The sequence below is a fragment of the Zootoca vivipara genome, chromosome 11 (assembly GCF_965207765.1).
Source record: "Zootoca vivipara chromosome 11, rZooViv2.hap1.1, whole genome shotgun sequence".
Lineage (NCBI taxonomy): Eukaryota > Metazoa > Chordata > Lepidosauria > Squamata > Lacertidae > Zootoca > Zootoca vivipara.
Window position 1 is genome coordinate 21,507,107 of NC_142594.1, and position 25,900 is coordinate 21,533,006.

Here is a 25,900-nt window from a genome sequence, read left to right on the forward strand (position 1 = left end):
TATTATTCCACAGACTTTCCTATTCCTTCTCTGTCTGCTCTTAACAAGATGCACTCTCTTGCAATCCTAACCACGTCTGCGCAGAATTAAGCCCTGCTGAATTCAATGGTGCTCGCTCCCAGAAAGGGGAGTTATAACTGCAGTCTTAGAATATGTTCACATTACCGCTTCCTCCACATCTTAGTGCTCTCCCACTTCTAGTTTTTGAAGCCACATTCAAATGACGTTAGCAACGATCCATTATCAATCCTGTAGTTACTCTGCAAATACCAGCTTCAATCTAATTAGAAAACTTTGGCTGCATTTGCTTTGTACTTAAGAACAGCGCGCAAATTTGAGACAGCGGTTGCGCATGCGCAGATGAGAGCTTCATGAATGGGAGTTGTGGAGGGGCTACAGCGGCGGGGAAACTATCTGACTTTTAGAAGACACCTGAAGGCAGTCCTTCAGGGAAGTTTTTGATGTTTGATTGTGTTTTTAATATTCTGTTGGGAGCGGCCCAGAACGGCTGCGGCAACCCAGTCAGATGGGCGGCATGTAAATAACAAAATTATTATTATGCATACTGGGTATCCCCACCTGCTCTCTGATGCGAACGACACTCTGCAAATGCAGATTGACACAGCAGGAGAAACAAACCCTTAGTTGTGTTTGTTAAAATACAGCACTTGTAACCACTTCTGCTTTCTCAGCTATGAGAAGGAACAGAGACGGGAAAGCCCTTAACTTTGAGGTAGATGTTGCATAACATCCCAGAGCTACTATTGAGGGGAGGATCTAGACAGACTTTACAAAACCGCAGCAGCGCATGTTTAAAATTGTGCTCTAATCTAATTTATTCTAAGGTAACTGGATGAAAAGATGGGCAAGATAATGCAGGTCTTGCTGGCTTTGCTCAGTCTGAGCTTGAGCTTGGAGTTAGTCTTCACCCAGGAGCGATGGAGTGTGTTCCGAAGGGCTTTTCGGGGAATAAAGTACGGAGCGTCGTTGGGAGGAGACCCTGGAAAACCGCTGTTTCTAACACCTTACATTGAAAGTGGCAAAACCGAGGAAGGTAAAAGTGCTCATCTTATTATTTTTAAATATATAATCATTTCCACCTTTTCTTCATTATCTCCTGTGTAGAATTCTACGCATAGCAGCAGAATGCATTAGTTAAGAGTTGCGAAGCGGGTGGTGATGTGGTCTAAACCACTGAGCCTCTTGGGTTCGCCGATCGGAACGTCGGCATTTTGAATCCGCATGATGGGCTGAGCAACGCCCCCCCTTGCTGTGTCCCAGCTTCTGCCAACCTAGTACAGTTTTACCTTGGTTGTTGAACGCCTTGGTACTCGGACGTTTTGGCTCCCAAACGCCACAAACCCAGAAGTGAGTTTTCCGGTTTGCAAACGTTTTTTGGAAGCTGAATGTCCGATGCGGCTTCCACGGCTTTCGACTGAGTGCAGGAAGCTCCTGCAGCCAATCAGAAGCCACGCCTTGGTTTTCATTTTTTTAAAAAAATAGACTTTATTTCAATTGTACAAACACAGAATACATTATGAAATTCATTTAACCAAAAACAAAAGCACAACATAGCATATTAACAAAAAAAATCATATTCAGACAACAACAAAGAATAACAAAAGAAAGGAAAGAAAAAAGAGAAGGGAGAAAAAAAAAGAAGAAAAAAAAGGGGGGGAAGAGCTATATATATGTAGCCATATATATACACACATATATATAGTAAGACAAAAAGCATATAGACACTGATTTGAAATGTTATTCCATTTCAATAGTCTTAGAACTTAACATACTAAATAATATAACTGATAATACAAAATGATATAACATAATATAACGAAATCAACACCTACAATAATATACCAGATAAAATGTCATATAAGCTTAAGATTTGAATGCAGCCAATCAGAAGCCACGCCTTGGTTTTCAAACCGTTCCGTGAGTCGAACGGACTGCTGGAACGGATTAAGTTCTACAACCAAGGTACCACTGTAGTTCGAAAGCATACCAGTTCAAGCAGATAATTAGGTACCTCGGTGGCGGGAAGGTAAACAGCGTTTACGTGCGCTCTGGTTTCCATCACGGTGTTCCGTTGTGATCTTCCATATGAACTTTTAGAAGACATCTGAAGGCAGCGCTGTATGGGAAGTTATTAATGTGTGATGTTTTATTATGTTTTTATATGTACTGGAAGCCACCCAGAGTAGCTTGGGAAATCCAGCCAGATGAGCAGGGTATAAATATTAAAATAATAGTACCGGTAGTAATAGTAATTATTATATTTATCCTTAATGTTGTTCTACTGTTGCTCATATTTCAAATCCTGCTCGCGTTTTCATGGAACTGTAATAGTTCTTTAGATATTCTACAATTAGATATTCATTGTAGAATGGCCTTGATAGCCTTAACCTTTGTGAATTTGCCTACTCCAATTTTAAGATCACAGCTAATTTATTCTTAATCACAGACATGGGACCACATAATCCTTATTGGGAAGGCAGCATGCAGGGAGGGGAGCCGTTGGAAAAAAATACCCCATTGGTACTAATGATTATTTTTCTTTCTTTGGGCTTGCCACTCATTTTCTCTTTCCCTTACATATGACCAGATTGCCGACCAATGCAAGCACTTTGTAATTGTTCATGATGCTGAGAGGAGATGTTAAATATAGAGCAAATCATCCATACGCTTATTATACTTTGCAAAGCTGCTTATTATTTTCGCTTTCTGTGTGCGTCTTGAAAAAAATGGAGTTAATTCCAATACAGGAGTTCTTTTTTTAAAAAACAAACTATTTTACTCAACGTCACAAATAAAAAACGATGTATCTCCCATGCACCTGAACTTCCAGACACTTCTTAAAGCGCGTCCTCACTTAGCCATGAAGTTCACTGGGTGACCTTGAGCCAGTCGCCAGAATAACCTACCTCACAGAGTTGTTGTGAGGATGAAATGGGGAGGAGAAGAACCACACACACCACCTTGAGATCCTTGAAAGATAAAGGTGATATATAAATGTAAGAAATAAAATTATACTTGTCATTCTTTCTAACAGGAAGGCAATTAAGTCTGGTAGGCCATCTTCCAGGACCCAATGTGAAGAGCTATTCAGGTTATCTGACCGTCAACAAGACTCACAACAGTAATCTTTTCTTCTGGTTCTTCCCTGCTCAGGTGGGTCTGTTGTTTCGATATGCTGCCATATTAAAGCTTTCAAAGGAAACTTCCATTTCATCATCGTAGATATTGGACAAGATCTGTGCTAGCCCTGCTGCTTCCCAAAAGTTAATGTTTGGCATGTAGTACATAAACTGACCAGAAGGCAGAACTGTAACCATATAGCCAAATACAAATGTGAGTTATGTGCATCATCTTGTGATCAAACACGAGAGATTATTGGTTTCTGTGCATTGCTCTGGTTTGCCAGAAGCGGCTTAGTCATGCTGGTCACATGACCCAGAAGCTGTCTGCGGACAAACGCCAGCTCCCTCAGTCTATAGAGTGAGATGAGCGTCGCAACCCCAGAGTCGTCTGCGACTGGACCTAACGGTCAGGGGTACCTTTGCCTTTACCTTTATGTGGTGTTTATAAGCCGCCTCCAGAACAGCCCTGTGGGTGGGGATATTGGGAGATATAACTAGTTGTGTAGCTGTATGTTTCGTACGTGGGAGTAAAGTGTTCAGAGCACATTTTGGACCAATAGGCAAAATGTCTGCTGTGAAAGGAAATTGAGATGGAGAGCACATTGTTCAGTGAGTCCATGCTATATTGGAACTGGAATATACCAAACCCTGATTTAATATCCTATTCACATTTGCTTTGAAAGGTTTCTGTAATTGACTGCCATTATCAGCAAACCTAGACTTTTCCCTTTTGAAACAAAATGTTCGCTGCTTTGACACAGTTTTTCTAGCAGTTATCTGACTTTTTTTTATGTCAGCTTTCAAATTCTGGACACTCTCTTTGCTCTCAATACTAATGACCTAGCTTTTCATTAGAATATGTAGGAGTGTCGTTTTAATCACCGTATTTTTCCATGTATAAGACGCCCCCATGTATAAGACCCCATGTATTTTTTAAAACCAAAAATTAAGAAAATAAGTTGTTTAGCTTTTGGGGAGTGGGGGTGGGGGAGGTCACTTCCGCCAATTGCTCACCCAACTGCTCGCCACTGCCGATCGCTTGCCACAGCCACTGCCGATCGCAAACCTCACCGCAGCTGCCAATTGTCTGCCTGCTCGCCGCCACCAACAGCCCACCCACCCACTTGCCGTATCCGCCAATCACCTGCCCGCCTCGCCACAACCACCAATCACCTGCCCAATCACCGCAGCCGCAGCTACATCTGTGTACAAGACAACACCCAATTTTTGCCTATTTTTAGTAGCAAAAATCACCGTCTTATACACAGAAAAATACAGTATTTATAAATGAACAAAAAGCAATTAAATGAAATAGATAACATGCAGGGACATAAAGGATGATCCTTAAGAGTCCTTAGTTAGAATTGAGAGAGCTCTCTGAATAAAGTGAAGAGCTGAATTTAGAACCTGTTGCTCATAAAGATTTGCATCGCTTGATTCCTTGTGTAATTCACTCTGGCATAATGTGGTTCCTTACCTTCCAGAAAGGAATGAGTTGAATGAAATCTATTTTTTGCCAGAGAAAAAAGTGAGCCATAAGAAGAATTCCAAAATCTGTATTAGGTCAATAACTTTTATGAGGACAACCAAAATACTGCAAGTGTGCAAGGTTACAACTTCTTCTTAGTACTTTCTGCTTAGGAGATGGGGGGAACTGACATGTTTAAAGGAGTTGGCAATTTGGCCCAGATGTCTCTAAAATGAGTGGGATTTGAGACCACTTTAGAAAGAATAGTGGATGAGTTTTCAGAATGTTTTACAGGCAAAGACCTAAAACAACATCCTAGTGGCATTTTCTGAAGAGATTTGAGCTTGCAGTATAAAACTCTTAAATTTCAAAAGAATGTGTTTAAGTTGACACAATGTTGAGAAGTTTATGCCAACAAGTCCCATAAGTTTTATATTTTTTAAGTGTGAATATAATTCAGGCATCCCCAAACTGCGGCCCTCCAGATGTTTTGGCCTACATCTCCCATGATCCCTAGCTAACAGGACCAGTGGTCGGGGAAGATGGGAATTGTAGTCCAAAACATCTGGAGGGCCGAAGTTTGGGGATGCCTGATATAATTGATTTATGGTTCACTGACCACAAATTACTTCAAAAAGTGTTTCTTAGCAGGATGCAAATTCTGAAGGCTCTTGGATGAAGAGGGAAAATGGGCTTTGCACACTGCTTCAGATAACAACACTGCTTCAGTTTAAGGGTGTACTGCTCTGTTAGAAATGTTATTAATCCCAGATGCTATGAGCAACAGATTTGTTTCTGTGTTTAATACTTCTGTTGTACTCCTGGGCTCATTACATCAATAGCATAGTCCATCTTGTGCAACTTATGCCAGAGAGGAAAAACAATTGGCAGCAGTAAATGTTTTATTTAGAAGAGACCCTGAATGGTTTTGCGCAACCGATTTTGCTGGCCAGTCTCATTTGTCAGCTCTAATAAATAAATAATATTGTGGAAAAGAATGAGTGTTGTGAAAAAAGGGAACAAAGCAGAAGCGTTTCAAGCTGGTTAAACTTCCATTACTTGGTCTTCAAAATGAGAGATGTGCAGAAGTTCGCACAGAGTGCAGGAATAATTCAGTGATTGCTCTAGGTCTTTACCCTGTCGTGCTGAATTTCTGTGGGTGGGGAATTGTATCTCACTCTTTCTCTTTTATGGCGGGTGGGCTATCCCATGTTGGGGTTTCCTCCATCTGTTGTTCATTGAACCCCATATAATTATATCGTGGCCTTGCTCACTATGGCACGGTGGGAATCGGCAAGCTTTAGGGTACCCAAAAGGAAAATCATGACCATTTTGCTCCTTTCCCAGACCTGTTGCTGCCATGCTACCCAGATCAAAGCCATGGTTTGGCTTCGTATTATCTCAGTCCCAACAAACCATAGCTTACCTTTGTTCTGGACTTACCACGCATGATTTCCCTGGAGGAAATAGACCACGAGTGCAGATTCACAGATAACACTGAGCCAAACTATGACTTGGCTCTGGAGGAGCTTAGGAGGAGCGAGGAAGGACTGAAATTGTAGCATTTTTCCTTCTGGAGGTGCAGAAGCTTGGTCTTTCTTGCTTCACCATGGTTTGGCTTAATGCTATGTGAAAACGAGGCCTGTGTGCATATGTTGATCCCATTTGCTTTCCTCTACTCCCTCTGTTTAAGGTCTGAAACCTTCTTTTCACTGCGCATGCAAGATACTAGGACTGTAGAGACATGGCTTTCCAAGCACGTGGTCACTCAAAGCGTATGGAAAGCTCTTGTGCTAGTTATAAAATTAGCTGCTTATAAAGAAAGTGTTGGCACTTCTTCCTCATAGTCTACTGAAATAATTCATGCATTCTGTAAATTTTTGTAGGTACAGCTCCAGTTTTTATTGTCCTTCTGCTCTGCAGGTACAACCCGAAAAAGCCCCTGTCTTACTTTGGCTCCAAGGTGGACCTGGAGGAACATCCATGTTTGGCATTTTTGTGGAACACGGACCATATGTTGTCAACAAGAATCTCACATGCAAGTATTGTTTATTTCTAGGGTGAAGGCTTCCAGCCAGATGTTAATAACCTTATAGTTTTAACATAAAAAAGGGAACCTATTCCCTTATGGGTTTGGAATTTGCATGTGTACTCTTTATGCTGCTGAGCAAATTAGTGTGTCTTGCTGTAGCAGTTTGGGAAAGAATGATATTTGATCATTAATGGCATGAAATAGAAGTACCTTCCCCCCCCCTTTTTAAAAAGAACTATTTCCTCTCCCCCCAAACTAAAAATGCATTTGAAATACATTTCCTATGTTATCAGTGGCAGGTTACGGGTTGTTATCATATTAGTTCACAGACTTAAAATAATATTGAAATATGTTTTAATAAATGAATTTTGCTCCTAAGGTGACATCAATGTTAAAGGAGAATGTGCACTTTTCCCAAAAAGTGCTGGGAGGAAAATGGATAAATAAACTGATAGAGATTCCCAGTCTTACCATTCACAGAATCATAGAGTTGGAAGGGGACAATGCAGGAATTTTTTGCCTGGCATGAGGCTCGAACCCACAACCCTAAAAGTCTCGTGCTGTACCGACTGAGCTATCCAGTTACAGTACAATGCTAAGTCTGTGGAGTGTGAAGCTGGCATTTGGCTGCATAATGACCATAATTTTACTTATAATATTTTTACATCAACTTTAGGGCTAAAGCATTCTCAAGGATAGCTTGCAATATAAAATAGGATACAGAAAAATAATTCAAATAACCCACCAATAAAATATAAGGAGCCTTAAAACATGTTTTAATCAATCAAAAATAAATGGCCTTTAGGTTTTGGAAATGTTTTTATCACACACATTCTCCAACCTGGTATGTGACTGATAATACTTGGTTGAAAAAAATACCTTTACAATTCTCACCGCAAGTGATATGCGATGCTTTTTACAATTATGCCAGGTGCTAACATCTATCTGAAGTACTTGGGTTTAGTTTTTTGTTTTTCTATCTTGGCAGGAAATGCAGAACCATATGAAATTATTGAAAAATAGCCAATGCTATGTTTAATAGCCTAAAACAAATAATAGCATTAATGTGTACATTGAAATATTGAATCCATCCAACATGTTCACAATGCAACCTTCTCATGTTGTTCAACATTGCTGCATCTTGTGATATAAAATGAGCAAAAGATTAATTCACTATAGTAATGTGCACCGAGATAATATCACGAAGTCTGGCCCAGTAAATCCATTTTTAATATATACCTTAATTACAGGAGCCATATACTTTAATGGGATGAAAAAAGTAATAGCATACAGCAGTTGGCAACTTAATGCTATATAAGCTTGTGAAAGGGTGCATAGTTTATTTCTGTGGTCTCAAAATGTTGAATAGTGGATCCTACAGTTCAAGCACGCCTTGATTATCGACTTACTGGGTGACTTTGCCATGTTAGCCTACAATCCACTTGGGAGCAAGCCCTACTAAGTTCAGTAGGACTTGACTGCTGAGTAGATACAGTTAGGATTGCACTTTCCGTCCTGCTTCCTTTTCTGACTGATGCTAATGATTCAAGCTGTAGACACTCGACTCTCATTTTCTTCTGTGTTGATAGTGTCTGAACGAAAATTTCCCTGGACCTCCAAGTTTTCCATGCTCTACATTGACAATCCAGTAAGTGAACAACAGATAAGCTTCATGTTGCATATCTAAAGGTGTCCGTTGAAAAAAACACACGTTTGCTTGACAGCAACAATTGCCTTAACCCTTATGTTCTTGCATCTTCAAACGTAGTAATTTTATCTGTTACATGTAAGGATAGTCGCTTTAGCAACAGCCCTTTTTTCCTTGACGTGGTATGGCATTTAAGAAGGATCTCAGTGTAGGGGAAACATGGCTACACAAAATCTTTGAGCAGCTGCCAGGGCTAACCACTGATGTGGACCCTATGGACCCACCATGCTAGGTGCCTCTCGGCAGACGTTTTTAATTATTATTTCCAATGCCCCGCAATGGGGGGCTCTACCAATGAAATGGGGCCCTTTCAGATCTGGAACTAGGACTGTGCTGGCTCTCTACTAACTATGTGGTGGGCTTGGTGTCAGGGGAACTCCCTACAGGGAGCCTCCTCCCCCCCCCGTCATCCTGACCAGCACTTCGCCCAGCACAAGCAGCGAGTCGGGAGGAGGGAATGAGGAATGGAGCAGTTTGGAGAGAGGGCTCAGTGAGGTGTCAGAGCCCTGGCACTGCTCTGGTCGAGGGTCAGTGGATGAGGGACTCAGTGAGACGTCAGAGCCTAGGTGCCACCCCAGCCACCAAGAGGGGAAACCTCTCCTTCCGGCGCCCGAATTGAGGCGCGCGCCCACACGTAGGGTGAAGGGGCGGCGTTTTGGGGTGCCCAGGCTTTTATGCTGGCCGAGAAGCCGGCGGCAGCCATTGCCGGGTTCTGAATCGGACCAGGCAGTCATGTTTTTTTGTTATCTCTGCACTGTAAATAGTATGCACAATAAAACCCTTAAAGACAGTGCGGACTGGAGCGTCTTTACTCGAGAGTAGCCGCAACAATCCCCTGACACTTAGGTCCAAACTAGTCATGACCCACATTATACTTCCTCTGGCTCTTTAGGTTTTAATCAAGCTGAAGCTGAATTTGGGCAGACAGAAGGGATGAGATTGGCGAACCCTGACAGTTTTCCTGTTCAAAATCCCTCCCAGTTAAGGGGGAAAGTTATAGGAGTGAAGGTTTGAGTGGAAAACACTGCTGATTGAGATGTATAGTTCCACCCTTTCATTTTTTTTTTGCTTGTGATACTGCTCAAATTTTAATTCAGCAGCAGCACTCTGAATTCTCTCTTCGCCTCCTTGTGATTCTGGAATATATTTACAATTGAAGGTTGTTGCCTGAGAACTTGGTAGATAAATTGCTAACAGTCACCAGAATGCTTTTTTTAAACAAAGGTTGAAATATATGTCCCCCTTTCCTTATTGACAGGAAAATTTTGGAACTCTTTCTGTGTGCCTTGATTTGAAAAGTGGCATTGTCACTGAATTTCCTCACATCTTGAACACTGTGCTAGAATAATCCTAACTATGCTAGAATAACGAAAATGAGTCTTATTTTCTGCATGTCTGGAGGAATCCAGATCATCTAATGGACTAATTGCAAAACCAGAATTTTTAAACTCCACTTGCAACTGTAGGAGAAACCATATACCTAACAGAATATCATTTTGCTTGATGTCAAAAACAGCAGTGAAGAACTGGAATATAATTGTTCCACAAATATTTTATATTCTCTTTTGCTATCAGGTTGGAACTGGCTTCAGTTTCACAGATGACGAAGCAGGTTATGCAGCGAATGAAGACGATGTAGGAAGAGATTTGTATAGGTAAATCAGTCCATACAAGTTGCATTTTCTTCTGCCAAGCTTTTGAAATGCACCAGAAAAGTCAGTGCTTGCTGACACCTTCTGGAGAGCTTTTGAAATATTTACAGTACAGTAAAATGTTCTTTATCCCCTTCTCATTTTAAGGATATGATTATGTAAGCATTGGGTGAGATAATAGACTCATGTAAAAACACGCTGATTCCCGGACTTTCTGCAGGCCGGATTTAGAAGGTGATTGGGTCGGATCCGTCCCCCGGGCCTTAGTTTGCCTACCCATGACTTAGCTGGATATTGCCCTTGGCATCTGGACTTAATAGAACGTTGTGTGCATGTTTTCAGATGCAGAGAGTAGCACAGTAGATAGCTTTGAAACATTCCTTTCCAGACAGTGGTTTTGTTAAGTAAGATACGTGCAGTTTTCCTTCAATCTTGAGAGACATCAATCAATACACCTGTCTGATTTCATCTGCCTCTTCTTCTTTTTTTTAAATGCATCCCTCTCCTCTCCTTACAGTCTAGATGGTTGTGTGGGAAAGGTGGGTTCACTCTGAATAAGAATGATGCTTGGTAACAGAGATGGCAGAAATGCAGGCTGTGGCTTCCTTCAAGGTGGAAAATTGGAGTTTCATGGCCCAAGCAGAAATGATGCCACGTGTCTTCCTGCTTGCCCCACCCCCACCCCCAGAACGTGTACTTATTGCAGCAGAAAATGTCTCTGTTTAAGCACTGTATCTGCAAGGAGAATTTAAAAAAGTGTTCTGCGGGTGCATATTTGTTAATTAATATTACTGTGAAATAGATTGTGTATGTTGGGATGAGATTAATGCTGCGACACTTCGCTGTAGTTTAATTTTTGAGACAAAATGTATTTTGTGGCTGAAGGATAATGTCACACTTGCCTGTGACCCTATTTTCACGAGTGAATGTCAGCCTGCTTCTGCTGAGGTGCAGCCGCTGAATAAGTTAGCAAGCTTTCATTTTCATCACTACTATGACATTTGACGACAACCTTTCTTAGTGCAGATATTTTTTTTACCTGTACTTCATCTGTTATTTCAGTGCCCTCATCCAGTTTTTCCAGCTCTTTCCTGATTATCAGAAAAATGACTTCTACGCAACAGGAGAAGTAAGTTCAGATAACTTTTAATTTTGGGGCTGTGTAACTTGTGAATATGAAGATCGTCTTAAGAGAAATTGAGGAACTTTTTGTGAATTATCCTAAAGCAGAGGTGGACCTTCCCCCCCCCCCCCCGCGCCCAGTTGGATTTAATTTTAAATTGCATTTCGTAGATACAGGCACATCTGTCAACATACATTGGACAACAGTGTGTTTTACAATTAGTAAAATAATATCTATAAAACAGCCAGCAGGGGGAGCAGAAATGACCAGAACAGTCCCTTCCAGGTTAAAAAATGTGTTGTTACCTAGCGATTCCTTTTCTTCTGGGCATTTCCCAGCCCAAAAGTACATTTTTTTCTGGCAGATAACTTTGGCCTCAGCATTTAGCCTGACAGTGTTGCTTTTTAAAATTAAGGGCTTAGGTGCTTCTATAGGAGCTTTCCCCACTGATCCTTGCTTTGGTACTGAAATTGATTTCAAAACCTATCCTCCCCCCAAGAGAGAGAAGGGAACCTCATTGGTATTGCAACTAAAACCTATCTGTTGCTCACTGCCTCTAACAACTTAAGCAGAGCCGCTCTTTCTTTGATACTAACTGCTAACACATGTGATGACATTCTAGTCAAGAGATACTGCTTTCATTACAGCTTAGTTCTATGGTTCTCCGTTGTCTCTGAAGATGTAGATCCCATCTTGATTTTTCTGGCAAAGAAAGCTGCTTTAATTTTTTTTTTTTTGCTAACAGAGATACTTGTCTAGGAAAGAAATCTGCAGTGTGGGGCGGGAGAAAGAGAGTCAGATTTCATTGTGGCTTTTGCCTGTGGAGACCCGGCGATCACCTTCTTGGTTTCACATCATAAAAAGCCTCCTAAGAAAGGAAAGATGGAAGAGGGTTGGAACAAACAGTTGCTGTGTAGCCTTGTGAAGGGTAAAAGGTCAGCTCTTCATTGGCAGAAATTAAGACAAAAGGCCTGAATGCTTAAAGATGCTGAGAGATGCTGAGAGTATTAGTATATGCTCCTTTGTATAAGTTTATCTTGCATTAAGTTGTATGTTGCCATGTCTTCTGCAGTGTACCTGATATCAATTTGGACTGGGTTACCAATATGTGGAAGCACTAATAGATCCATGGATGAAGGCCTTTTCTGTTACCTTCCCCATCTGTTGCCCCTAGTCCCCCATGTCTTCATTTTCGCCGAGTTGGTTGAAGGTTTCTGTTCTTATCCCTCTCCCCTCATTGATAAAGAACTTTGGCTGTGCCTCTCTCCCAACACCATCCTCGATTATTCTTCAGATGGCTTGTAATAACTTCTGGTTACCTGCTAAATCTTTCCATTCCAAGCACTAGCCACATAGAATCATAGAGTTGGAAGAGACCACAAGGGCCATCCAGTCCAACCCCCTGCCAAGCAGGAAACACCATGAAAGCGTTCCTGACATATGCCTGTCAAGCCTCTGCTTAAAGACCTCCAAAGAAGGAGACTCCACCACACTCCTTGGCAGCAAATTCCACTGTCGAACAGCTCTTACTGTCAGGAAGTTCTTCCTAATGTTTAGGTGGAATCTTCTTTCTTGTAGCTTGAATCCATTGCTCCGTGTCCGCTTCTCTGGAGCAGCAGAAAACAACCTTTCACCCTCTTCTATATGACATCCTTTTATATATTTGAACATGGCTATCATATCACCCCTTAACCTTCTCTTCTCCAGGCTAAACATACCCAGCTCCCTAAGCCATTCCTCATAAGGCATCGTTTCCAGGCCTTTTGGTTGCCCTCTTCTGGACACATTCCAGCTTCTCAGTATCCTCCTTGAACTGGACACATGTTACTTCCAAAGTATGATTGGAAGTCATGGTTCAGAAGCAACCCAGGAAAGCAGGCTGCATGGAAGCCTGGGGCATGCTCTTGATCCTCCATAGATAGCCTGGAAGAGTGCTTTATCCAGCCTAATGGCACATTCATACTTAGGATTGGCCAGCACAATATTACAACTCATTGCTTCATTGGTTTTTTAAGTTCATGGGTTATTCCAGCATTGCAAGCTTTATTGAGCTGGTTAGATACATGTACAGTCGTACCTTGGAAGTCGAACGGATTCCGTTCTGGAAGTCCGTTTGACTTCCAAAACGTTCAGAAACCAAAGACCGGCTTCTGATTGGCTGCAGGAAGCTCCTGCAGCCAATCGGAAGCCACGGGAGCCCCGTCGGACGTTTGGCTTCCAAAAAATTGTTCCAAACTGGAACGGTCACTTCCGGGTTTGCAGCATTCAGAAGCCAAAACATTTGAGAACTAAGCTGTTCGAAAACAAATCTATGACTGTACTAGAAACTAAAAAGACTTTGGTTACAAATTTAATTAGTGTTTTCAATTAAAAGGTTGAAGGATTTTTTTTAAAAAAAACATTTAGGCAGGAATCCAGTTGGTACACACAGAATGTCTTTTGATTCTCTGCTAACAGGAGAGGGGAGGTAAATTTCCCCCATTTGCTTTCTCTTTTGCACCATCCAGAACCCAAAAAATCAACTTGGGAGATTCTCCATACCATGTAGAAGGGGGCTGGCAGGGGAGAAGATGAATCAGAATAAATATCCTGTCCTCTGTGAGCTCCTTCTATGAGCTTAAGAGCACGAATTCTATTGATTACTTACAGCCTTAATAAGGAAAGCTAGCAGGTGCAAATCAAATATTTTAGATGCAATCATACGGCATAAAAGCATTTATCCTTGGAACACGATACTAACTCACCTATCATGCACAAATCTCTTGTGTTTATGCTTCTTGCTGCAGCCAGATTGTTAGTGGCCTCCCATCAACTCCTTCCCGAGAGGAGTGGCTAGCAAAAGTATGGGACATTGCGCTGTCAGAACATCCGACACACGTATGGAGAGTCCTTAACGGTTCATTAAAAATAGACCTCTTTTATTAGACATGGTATAAGTTCTTATCTTAACGTTAACTCAGTTGAACAGCCCACTAAACGTCAGATAAAAGTGTGGAGACGCTTTATAGAGAACTGAATTGACTCTCATACACACCCTTTTAAAAATATATGGTAGTTGAATCCATTATTGTATTCTCAGGTTTTCTTCCCCATTGTATTTTCATTTTATTTTTTCTATTTCTGCATGCAATTTGTACTGACTATACCTATCACTTTTGATGTAATTTGTATGTGTTTATATCAATAAATAGAATTTTTTAAAAATGCATAAAAGCTATTCACACTACCTTTTTGTTTGATTGTCTTCTTCATTATCACTAGTCCTATGCAGGGAAGTATGTGCCTGCCATTGGCTATTATATCCACACACATAATCCTACGGCAAAGATAAAGATCAACTTTAAGGGTGTTGCCATTGGAGATGGTCTCTGTGACCCTGAATTGGTAAGAATTCTCCATATTGTGTTTATTTAATTTTTATTTTTATTTTTTTAAATCAGAAGTGGATTGTGATTCTCAAATTGCAGGGAAAGGATAACGGAAAAAAGGGAAAAAAGAGTATCGTTCCATGTAACTTTTTAATTTCACTAAAACTTTACAGTAATTAGTTTACCACATGTTTCTCAAGAGCAAATTAGCTGCAATCCTGCAGGGAACTAGACTGCTTATAAATGCCACCAAAGTTTTATTGCAGCCTTGGCAAACTATTTAAAATTTGGAAGCTTGCTTTAAAAAAAAATAAACTTCTGCTTAATGCACTGCCTTTAAAAAACAACAACAACGGGCATTCTGGAAGATTAGAATAATCTAGACTAATATCGCTGAGTTTCTTGATTCCCTTTGCAGATGTTTGGTGGCTATGCTGAATTGTTATATCAAATTGGCTTGTTGGATGAGAAGCAGAAGGCGTTTTTCCGGCAGCAGACTGATCTGGCAGTAATCTACATCCAGCAGAAGAAATGGAGAGAAGCCTTTGAAGTACGTATTAGAGGCCCACATGCTGGCCTCCAGCAATTAAAACCATCTGAAGAGAGTAAGGGGGTCAGAAGGAAGCAGAATGGAGGTCACAAGCCCCGCGCTGGAAAAAGGTGTCCATTTATATTGCAGCAGAAGGGCAAAGGGAGGAGAATGAATGGAGAGAAAAATCACCGTCCAATGTTTCTACAAAATTTACCTTGGCCTCTTTTCAGAATTGAGTGCCGTGGCACATGTTTACATAGGCATCACTTTCATGAATTGCTTTAGTTTTTCTAAGTCTGTGCTTGTATGCCCTAAAGGTTTAGCTTATCCCCAGGAAATCAGGAAAGATGCAGTTGTAGAACTCGTTGCATATGCTTGAACACACGACTGAAACCTTTTTATATCCATGAGGAATGGCTCCAATTTTTAACCCCCCACCGAAAGAGCGGAAGGCGAAAACAGCAGAACACACTGTGGGCTGGCGTTTTGCTCTGAATTTGCGGCATTATATGTTTCCCGCGCAGTCATGTCATGAAACAGCCTTTGGATGTGTGCAGCAGTAACCCGCTAATGAGTTACTTACTGCAATACAGTGCATTTTACAGAATAATTTGTCCAATTTAGAAATAACCTTTAAAATGCATATAACTGTATGCATTTCTACTTCCTCCCCATGGGAAGGTCCACCATGCTGACTTATATTCTCAACATTCCAGTTTATATCCATCCTACACATTAGCTTGTTTCATTTATTTATTTTATTTACACACACACACTGGTTGATTATAAGGAAACCTCTAAAATCTTAGCTATGGTAGAGCAGTGAACACAGTGTGCACAACACAGGCAAATAATAGATTGGAGCAGCATTCTAGATTGGATCTTCATGGGGGCTAGCAGTGGGATCGGGGAAGTTGAAGTAGGACAAGAAACAGTGTCTTCCAAAGTTTGAATATGGCAATCAGTTGGCCCCAAGAACAGGAGACACATCCTTCCTAATAATAGTAACAATAATTTTATTACTTACATGCCGCCCATCTGACTGGGTTGCCCCGGCCACTCTGGGCGGCTCTCAACAAAATACTTTAAATGCAATAAAACTTCCAGCCATTAAAAGCTTCCCTGAACAGGGCTGCCTTCTAAAAGTCAAATAGTTGTTGCTCTGTTTGACATCTGATGAGGAGGCGTTCCACAAGGCAAGTGTCACCAGGGTCACTTTTGCCTGGGGGTGAAAGGGGTGCGGGGCACCCCGGCGCCGAATTCTTGGGGGGGGGGGGCGCCAAATGCTAAAGACGGCCCTAGAGGTTGTAGCTAGACATCCCCCTCCCCAAGAACTTTTAGAGGGGAGGTCCGTTCACCGTGGATGGGTGCAGGGGAGGCATGCAAGCCCAGGCGAGGGCGCGGAGGACCTAGCGCTGTGGGCGCCGTGTGATGGCTCCTCTGCATCCTCCCAGCACAGCGGGCGGAGCTTTTCCTTTCCGTGTCCCGCCCGTTTCCTTTCCTTGCCGTGCTTCTCCTCCTGCACCATCAGGTGCCCTGCGTAGAACTGCCCAGGTCCGTCTCGTCTCGTCCCGCCATGGCACCCTAGTCCTCCCACAGCAGCGTAGCCCAGGAGGGAGCGGAGTGGCGGTAGTTGTTACAGGTGAGCGGTTTCTCCCTCCCCTAAAGACGGCCCTGGGTGTCACTACTGAGAAGGCCCTCTGCCTGGTTCCCTGTAGCTTCACATCTTGCAGTAAGGGAACCACCAGAAAGCCCTCGGAGCTGGACCTCAGTGTCCAGCCAGGACAGTGAGAGTGGAGATGCTTCTTCAGGTAGGCAGGGCCATTCAGGGCTTTGAAGAACAACACCAACACTCTGAATTGTGCTCTGAAATGTACTGGGAGCCAGCGTACATTCTTTGCTCAGGTACACTCTACGAAGCATCTCCTCGCTACACATGGCAAACTGAATTATGCCGAGCATTGCAGCCCCTTAGAATTTTTAACCCACCAGAACTCTGTTTCTTTCCATGGCTCTCTTCCTCCAGGTGTTTGATGTTCTGTTGAATGGCGATGAAATTGGAACGACTTCCTTCTTTCAGAACGCCACAGGGTGTAGCAACTACTTCAACTTCATGAAGTGCCAGGTAAGCCCGCCCTTCGGCTAGACATTCTGGTAATGTGCTTTCGAAGCTATGGAATTAACTTGGGCTGCTGCTCTATCAAGAGCGATTGGAGATGGTGGTAACAGTACTGGAGCTTGGGAAAAACAATCCCTCCTCCCTTTTTTCCTGTTGCTGCTTAAATCTCAGCACATCCTTAAATCAAGGGGCGAGTGGGATATTTTGCACCTGGAGCCAAGGTAACACGAGGAGGTCTTTAGCATTGTTCAAATACTGCAGACGATTCACCTAGGATGTGCCTGTCTCTCCACTTGCGACAAACCCAACAGCTGGAGAAAAAAAGGAAGGATTCCCCAGGTCTATTGATGGCTATTGGCCTGGCGGCTAAATGGAATTTCAGTATTTAGAGGTGCTGAGAGAGTGCTGTTGCCTTCATGCCCTGTCTGTAAACTTTCTAGAAGCATCCAGCTAAGCGCTCTTGGAAGCCAAATGTTAAGACTAGTTTGACTTTTCCCCTGCAAGTTTCTCCCCCCTAAGTTCTTATGGAGAATAGTGTAAGATGAAGCAGTTTCCCTAAGCTAAAACTTGATATTGTGTTGCCTGCATGGGACATTGTTTGAGACAAGTAAACTCAGTCTGGCACAGTGACAAATTAATGTGGCTGTGCATTTTCACCAACAGCAAACCTTTCCCCCCCTTTCTCGTCTGATCAGTTACCAAATGCCTCCAGTTTTCATGACCTGCTGGGATTTCCCCCTTATGAAACTAATAGACTTGAACACTTTAAATTGCTTCATAATTTCAGACTTAACTGACCCCTGCAGTTTCATGTTTAACACAATCCTCACTTAAGCGGTGCTTTGCATGCTTCAATGCTAGATAGGATATTCTTGTACATGGATAACTAGGGTATATAATTTTATTGTCTTGATTTTTTGCAGCCATTTTTTAAAATCTTTTTCATCTTTTGTTTAATAGGAACCTGCGGATCAGGAGTACTTTGGACAGCTGTTAACATTGCCAGAAATAAGGAAGTCTATCCACGTTGGCAACCTGACATTTCATAATGGCTCCATGGTTGAGAAACATTTGATTGAAGATGTGATGAAGACAATCAAACCATGGCTGGCTCTTCTAATGGATAACTACAGGGTAGGTAGGCTGCCATGCCCAGCCTCTTAAATTTAAGAACCTGCAAAACTGCCTTGATTCATTATTTTCCAAATATTTAACCTTCGAATATTTAACACCTACTCCCAACTTCTAATCAGCCATCCCTAAAACAGACCCAGTATAGTTTTAGCAATTCAGTGATAATCAGTGTTGCAGCAATGTGTGACTTCAGGGAAATTAGCTGATTAACTTTGCATTTCAAACCTTTACCCAACATTGGAGAGGATAGCTTTGTGTTATAGCATGTAAAGTGTCTGGTTTTTCCCTGCCATTCTTTGTGTGTGTGTGTGTGGGGGGGGGATCAGACTTGGTTAGTAGAGGTGATGAAGTCCTCCGTTGGGGACTGTAGCACCTCAGTTCTCATGTGTATATGTTGCTGTCAGGGGACCACCAGGGGTCAGCGGAGAGTCCAGGAAGTGGGGACAGGGGCTCTTCGATGCAGTAGGAGCCCGGGATGGCAGCGCTTCGGAGCAGTCCACAGAAGGTGGTGCTGACCCTCAGGAAGCGGTGCAGAGCCTTGAGGATGCTGAGAGGGGAAGGTTCCCAGAGGGAAGCGTTGGAGGGTCAGACCAGGGCGCTCAGGAGGGGGAGGTGCCAGAGGAGACAGCACCGGCTCCCCAGCTTGGCAGTTCCAGTGGGGAGAGTTCTCCACCAGCCCCATCACCCCAACAGCGGGGGGGGGGGGAAAGAGGCACGCAGAGAGGAGGAGATTCAGAACGCCTAGGTGGCGCTGTGGTTAAACCACTGAGCCTAGGGCTTGCTGATCAGAAGGTCGGCGGTTCGAATCCCTGTGATGGGGTGAGCTCCCCCGTTGCTTGGTCCCAGCTCCTGCCAACCTAGCAGTTCGAAAGCACGTCAAAATGCAAGTAGATAAATAGGAAGGTGAGGTAAACGGTGTTTCCATGTGCTGCTCTGGTTTGCCAGAAGCGGCTTTGTCATGCTGGCCACATGACCTGGAAGCTATACGCCGGCTCCCTCAACCAATAATGCGAGATGAGCGCCGCAACCCCAGAGTCGGCCACGACTGGACCTAATGGTCAGGGGTCCCTTTGCCTTTACCTAGCGTGTTCTGTTGGCGAAAGTCCCGAAGGGCGGTGCTTCCGGATTCTGATTTGGGATAGAACGGTCATGCTTTTTGTTGTTCTGTCTTGTACATATGTATATAATAAAACTCTGTAAAAACCAGCCACAGAGTTTGGAGCAGATTACTCGTGAGGAAGCAACCAGCACCATTACAATTGCAGGGACTTTCCCCCATATAGCATTTCAAGAGAGCTAACTTTCCAAGCTGGTGAAATACTTCTGCACTGGTGGTTGAAGTCCTTGTCTACAGGACAGCACTGCATTTTAGCAACTGTTTTTGTGCTTGAATGTTTTGCTCTTCCACAGCACCAGCAGATCAATTGTATTATATGTATTATTATTTTTATATATTTATAAAAGTATTTCTGTACAGTCATACCTTGGAAGTTGAACAGAATCCGTTCTGGAAGTCCACCCAACTTCCAAAATGTTCAGAAACCAAAGCGTGGCTTCCGATCGGCTGCAGGAAGCTCCTGCAGCCAATCGGAAGCCGCGGAAGCCCCGTTCGCAAACCAGAACACTCATTTCCAAGTTTGTGGCGTTCGGGAACCAAAACATCCGAGTGCCAAGGCGTTCAGGATCCAAGGTACGACTGTACTGTGGTTCATAAAATATCAGGATTGTGTACTACAACAAAATACAAAATGCCATTAAAAGCAATGCAGATAATCTTTGATGTGCCCGGCTAATCAAAAACAGACAGAAACAGCTGTATAGGTCTGTTGGCATAAAAAGATCCTCAAGAGAGTCAACAGCAAGAATGTTTGCCAAATCTCTGCAGTGAGAATGTTCTGCAGCATAGGACCGGTGGCGCTAAATGTCTGACTTCCAAGTTGAGGCCAGTCAGGCCCCTGTAACATAGGTGACAGCTAACAGCATTCTTCCAGATAATCTCAGTGATTAATCTGAGATATAATGGCTCAGGTGGAACTTGAGGTATCCTGGGCCAAGTTGCTCAGGCCCCTGAACCTGGCCTGATAGCCTTTGGGATGTCAGTGATGTTTCAGGAGTTCCCATAGGCAAGCCTGTTGCTGTAAAACAATACAGTCATACCTCTGGTTACGTTCGCTGTGGGTTGCGTACATCACGGGATACGAATGCACTGAACCTGGAAGTACCGGAACAAGTTACTTCCGAGTTTGGCGATTCATGCATGCGCAGAAGTGCCGAATGACGTCATGTGCAGAAGCGCCAAATTGTGCAGTGAGCATGCACAGATTCGGCGCTTCAGGTTGCACACTGCTCAGGTTGCGAACGGGGCTCCGGAACGGATCCCGTTCGCATCCAGAGGTACCACTATAGAGGCTTGGCATTTGTTGCTTTTCTAAGTGCTGCCCCAGGTAGTCAACTAGAGCTATCTAGTAATGAGTGTAGTAGATAAGGGAGCAGATTACTTGCTTCTTACTTCCTGACCTAGTTTGGTAAGCCACTTGTGGTGTTTAAAAGACTACATAGAAATGACTTAAATGATGAAATGAGTAACTTTATTTTTTAAAATTTAATTCCACATGCCACTGAAATTAATCTTAAACAACTTAAACTGATTGAATGCTGTGTTAACAGTCATGGCTTTCTTCCAGAGAATCCTTGGAATCTGTAGCTTTGTGGGATACTAAGACTTGTTTGTTGGGAATCTTTAGCCCTTCATGTAACTTTTAATTTTTAGCATTCCGTTAGAAGGGCCCACAACAATTACGCAAGCATAAAACAGGTTTAAATTTCTAGTGTACACGTAACCTTAGAAAATATTGAAGAATGTACCTACTGCAGCAGCTTTACATGCTATATTTTTTTTAGTTAGATGCTTTTTTAAGTTAGATATGACACACCCAGTATTGGTCTGTGACTGTAATTTGTTCTGTTTTTAATGCTGAATTTTAAATTGTTGTCACGTGCCCTGGGACCTACTGATGAAGGGCATGTGACGACGATAACAACAACAACAACAACAACAACAACAACAACAACAACAACAACAACAACAACAACAACACAGTGGTTGTGGCACAAAAGAGAAGTATTGTTTTCCTCAGTGCACATCCCATTTGCTGTGGCCAGTCTGAAAGTTACTCACATCTTGTGATCTTTGGAGTTCACGTGTAATATATTGGCTAGTTTGCATTGTATATCACATGGGGGGCATATTGAGCCACTCATTTCTACCTCAAGAATATTGCAATGGTTTGGAATGATAACTTACTTGCACGTCAAGCTTAATGTTCACATCTGACATTGTGACATGGTTTGGGAAAAAGTTGCTTGCCCGTCAGAGCAGTTTTTGTAGTAGCCAGAACGTCTCTGCAAGACTGAACTATCTAACCCTCTTTTGGCCTATGGCAGGGGTCAGCAAACTTTTTCAGCTGGGGGCCGGTTCACTGTCCCTCAGACCTTGTGGGGGGCCGGACTGTATTTTGGAGAAAAAATGAACAAATTCCTATGCCCCACAAATAACCCAGAGATGCATTTTAAATAAAAGGACACATTCTACTAATGTAAAAACACGCTGATTCCCGAACTATCCGTGGGCTGGATTTACAAGGTGATTGGGCCAGATCTGGCCCCCAGGCATTAGTTTGCCTACCCACGGTCTATGTAGGGTTGCCAGACTCAATAGAGGACAGGACTTCTGTGCCTTTAATTGCCCTGCTCTCTTTTGAGTCTGGAAACCTTAAAGAGAAACCAGCAGACCCCTTGTTTAATTTCCAAGCAAAGGGTCTGCTGGTTTCTCTTTAAGGTTTCCAGACTCAAAAGAGAGCAGGGCAATTAAAGGCACAGAAGTCCTGTCCTCTATTGAGTCTGGCAACCCTAGATCTATGCTATGGCTTGGCTGTCAGCATGCATTAACAGGCTTAGGCAGAGTGCCCTAATAACTGAGGGCAGACACTATGGACAGAGAAGCCAAAGTGTCTGCTTCAATAATACCTCTTCCTTGTGGCGATAGGTTTTCACATCCCAGTAAAAAGAAATCCCAATTCACCCCTACCATGTTCTACTAGTGGGGTCGTGGTTTAACTTTGGGGTTTTTTATACAGTCATGCGGTATATAATTTTTATTAACTAACTAACTAAAGCAAAACAAAAACACTTCACATCCCATACCAGTGCCTTACAACATGGTAAATATTAGCATTTTGATCTGAACTATATTGGGAGGGTGAGGACCAGTCCAAGTGGAAGCACTCTGCTTTTCTACGCACTGGAAGTTTGGCTGTTTTGGCAAATCCAGTCTTTTTCCTAAGGCAAAGTATTATTATTATTATTATTATTATTATTATTATTATTATTATTATAATACCGCTTTATACCCTATATCTATACTGCCCTATGGATGTGCCCTTTGAAGTCCTCCGTGTCAGAAATTAATGCAGGAAATTAATGCAAGAAATGCCCAGCATTTTCATACTTTTAGTTGGATTGAAGCATGTGTTCCTTTTAGGATACGTAAAAAGAAACAAAAGAAACTTCTTTGTCTTTTCGCTCAACCAAAGACAGATGGGGAATAATACTACTCATAATTCATTGTACAGGATTTGTGAAGGATGCGGCCTGGCATGTGGTAGCTGCCATAATAGATGCTGCAGCCTACTGACCTTTCGAAAGAGCGCAATCCACTTCTAGATTAAGAGCAGCATGCTTGGTGCTTAGAAATGCTGTCAGGAGTGCTTCAGAAATTCTGCTATTTTTGACACTCCTGTGTCTAGGTTAAACTGTTTGCTATGGTTTCCCCAACCCCTCTTTCTTCCTTTAGCAATTTAATAAGGAATTATGACCAAAAAAAAAAAAAGGAAAACACTATGTTAATGGCATGGCCTATGAGAAATCTGGCACCACTGTTCTTGGTTGTATATCGTGTGGTGATTAGTTTTGTGCAGTATTTGGCAGAAGGCTGTGGGCTCAGCAGTAGAGCAGATACTTGGTTGCCAATGGCCCCAGTTTCAATCCCTGGCGTTTTTGGATAGGGCTTGGAAAAACCTGCTGGAAACCATGGAGAGTTGGTGCCAGTCAATGTAGACAAGTGCTCTTTAGCCTTGTTGGGCTGCAGCTGCCATCATCCCTGAGCTGTGGCTAAATTGGTTTGTGGGATTATGGGAATTGTAGTTCAACCCCAACTAGCGATCAAAGGTTGAAAAACACTAGCGTAGGCAGTACTGGACCCAATGAGCAGACTCACTTTATTTTATTTAAGGTATTTAAATAAATAAAAATAAACATAATCTTTTGGTTTTGGAAGCTTAATAATAATAATAATTTATTATTTATACCCCAGCCACTCTGGGCGGCTTCCAACAGAAGAATAAAATAATTGATTAAAGATTAAAAGCCTCCCTAAACAGGGCTTTTATTTTGCAACAAACTTGCAAGTAAACAGGGCTTTATTGCAAGTTTTGATTCAGTTGGCCATCTTTTCTGCAAGGGTACCGGTATTTAAAAATTTGCTAGGACTCCTGAAGGGTCTTTCTAAAACTTGAAAGAGGAATTTGCCTTAATTAATAAGAAGGAAGCTCATTTGAACATAATCAATTTGACTTTGCCTCATAAATTGCAACATTGGTGAGGTTGCACTTCCTCCTATGAATCAGGTTATTGGCAAGGGGATACTGTTGGATCCATCTTTGCTTCTGGCATCCTTGACAAGGAATTGGACAGTTACCGCTTTCCCTGGGAAAGTAATATCTTTCCGTTATCAGCCTTGTTTTGGACTAGACTATTAGCAATACGCTGTATGTGGGATTGTCCTTTGGGAAATTTCAGAAAGTACATCAACTTGTTAATGAAGACATGCTGAACCGAGAAAGCAAATACTGATCGCACTTTGCTTAGAGAACTTCATTGGCTCCTGGTTGGCTTCCAGACACAATTCAAAGCACTTGTGTTGCTCTTTGGCATCCTAAATGTCTTGGATCACTATACCTGAGGGAGCATTTAAGTGTTATTTGTTGAGATACCAATAGAGGCTGTGCTTCAGGTGCCTCCTCACCACCAATGATGCCAAGACTTCTCTGGAGTGGATAATCAAAAGTCTGTATGGCACCTTTCCTCTTTTCCCTTACAAAACAAATGATATTTTACTGAGTTGTGGGGTTTTTAACATGTGATTCTAATATTTATATTGTGTGGAGTTGATTCTGTTAGCTGCAATACATACTTTTTACTGGAAAGCCAGGATATAAACATTTAGAAAAGATAGTGAGAAGCAGAAAAGTGGGAAGGATTTTTATTCCCCATTTGTCTGTTCTTCTCCAGGGATCCCTCAAACTTTCTACGAAATGCCAGAATCCTCTTCTGTTCCTTGATTGATACCTTCCTGTTATTCACCGTAGATATGTTATCCGGGCTTCCAAGGGTGGAAAGCTCCTTTTGAAAACTTTCCCAATGCTTAGGAACCTGGATATATTTCTTAACTCAGCTATTTATGTGCTTGTTTATGTTTCTGAGCGTTGGCTCCCTTCCCTCCCAGTTTGTAGTTGTGGGATTGTCTCAAGCTGCCTTTTTCCGCTTTAATTTTGGTTAAAGAAAAAAAAACCCTAATAAAATGCAGCTGTTACTGAAACGCTTAGATATTTTATCAGGTTTTCCCATCAGATGTGTTGCAGTGTCACTTGTGAGGAAATATTACACCAGTAGGTTCAGGCAATGAACGAAACATGGCATGTGTGCAAACTGGCCATTTCTCAACACCCATCTACAACATTGGCTCCTTTGTTCATAAAAGAGCTGAGGGAAAGACCTCTGTTACATCCCACACATATCCCGTTTTTCAGCCTTCAAAGATTGGCTTCTATTACTTCCACTGAAAGAGTGTCATTTTTTCTTCAGCATATCGTGGTGTTGCTCCATAAAATAAAGGCAGCCCAGTAGCCTAGTGATGACAACTGTTTTATCCATTCCAGTGCTCCAGTCGCATTACATTTCTATAACACTTTTTATACTACACTCATTGTCACACATTTTTCTCTCACGCACACTCGCACAGCCACGACGGGCATCTCCCACCCATTTCTCCCCTTAATAGTAGATTTGTGTAATTGCACCCCTCTTTGTCAGATGCAGAGTGCTAAAAAAGATTTGTGGGAGGAAATCGTAATACGGGATCACAAATCAGCTGGGCTTTTGCTTCTGAATAACAAATGGTTTTCCAAACTTGGCTCTCCAGCTGTTTTTGGACTACAGCTCCCATCATCCCTAGGTAGCAGCACCGGTGGTCAGGGATGATGGGAATTGTAGTCCCAAAACAGCTGGAGATCCAAGTTTGGGAAACACTGGTTTAATCAAACCATGGTGATAGCAAACATACCAAACACTGCCTCTTCTTGAGTGGGTGTGGCCTTTGTTGGATATATTAGAAGCAAATTTGACCACTTAGCTCTTCAGTGAAAAAATATGTCCGTTTCTTCAAAGAAGAACCATATTGGTGATAAACCAGTGAGAATGTTCCTCTTAATTTTTTAATTTTTTTTGATAAGTACCCATTTGGAAATTACAGTACTGTGGTCATTTGTTGTTATCTCTCAGCACT

At 42.3% G+C, this 25,900-nt stretch overlaps 1 protein-coding gene across 12 annotated transcripts in view; it reads left to right on the forward strand.

Annotated features, from left to right (window-relative positions):
* Positions 1-25,900, forward strand: part of CPVL (carboxypeptidase vitellogenic like) — a 60,992-nt gene that overhangs the window by 13,956 nt on the left and 21,136 nt on the right. For all 12 annotated transcript variants that reach the window (XM_088654206.1, XM_088654202.1, XM_088654200.1 and 9 more), the window contains 10 exons: positions 846-1,054; positions 3,056-3,174; positions 6,535-6,649; positions 8,233-8,291; positions 9,927-10,006; positions 11,066-11,132; positions 14,388-14,510; positions 14,913-15,044; positions 17,053-17,151; positions 18,106-18,279. In XM_088654206.1, coding sequence (XP_088510332.1) covers positions 862-1,054; positions 3,056-3,174; positions 6,535-6,649; positions 8,233-8,291; positions 9,927-10,006; positions 11,066-11,132; positions 14,388-14,510; positions 14,913-15,044; positions 17,053-17,151; positions 18,106-18,279 — 1,161 coding nt within the window. In that variant the 5' untranslated portion in view covers positions 846-861. The remainder of the gene's footprint in view (positions 1-845; positions 1,055-3,055; positions 3,175-6,534; positions 6,650-8,232; positions 8,292-9,926; positions 10,007-11,065; positions 11,133-14,387; positions 14,511-14,912; positions 15,045-17,052; positions 17,152-18,105; positions 18,280-25,900) is intronic.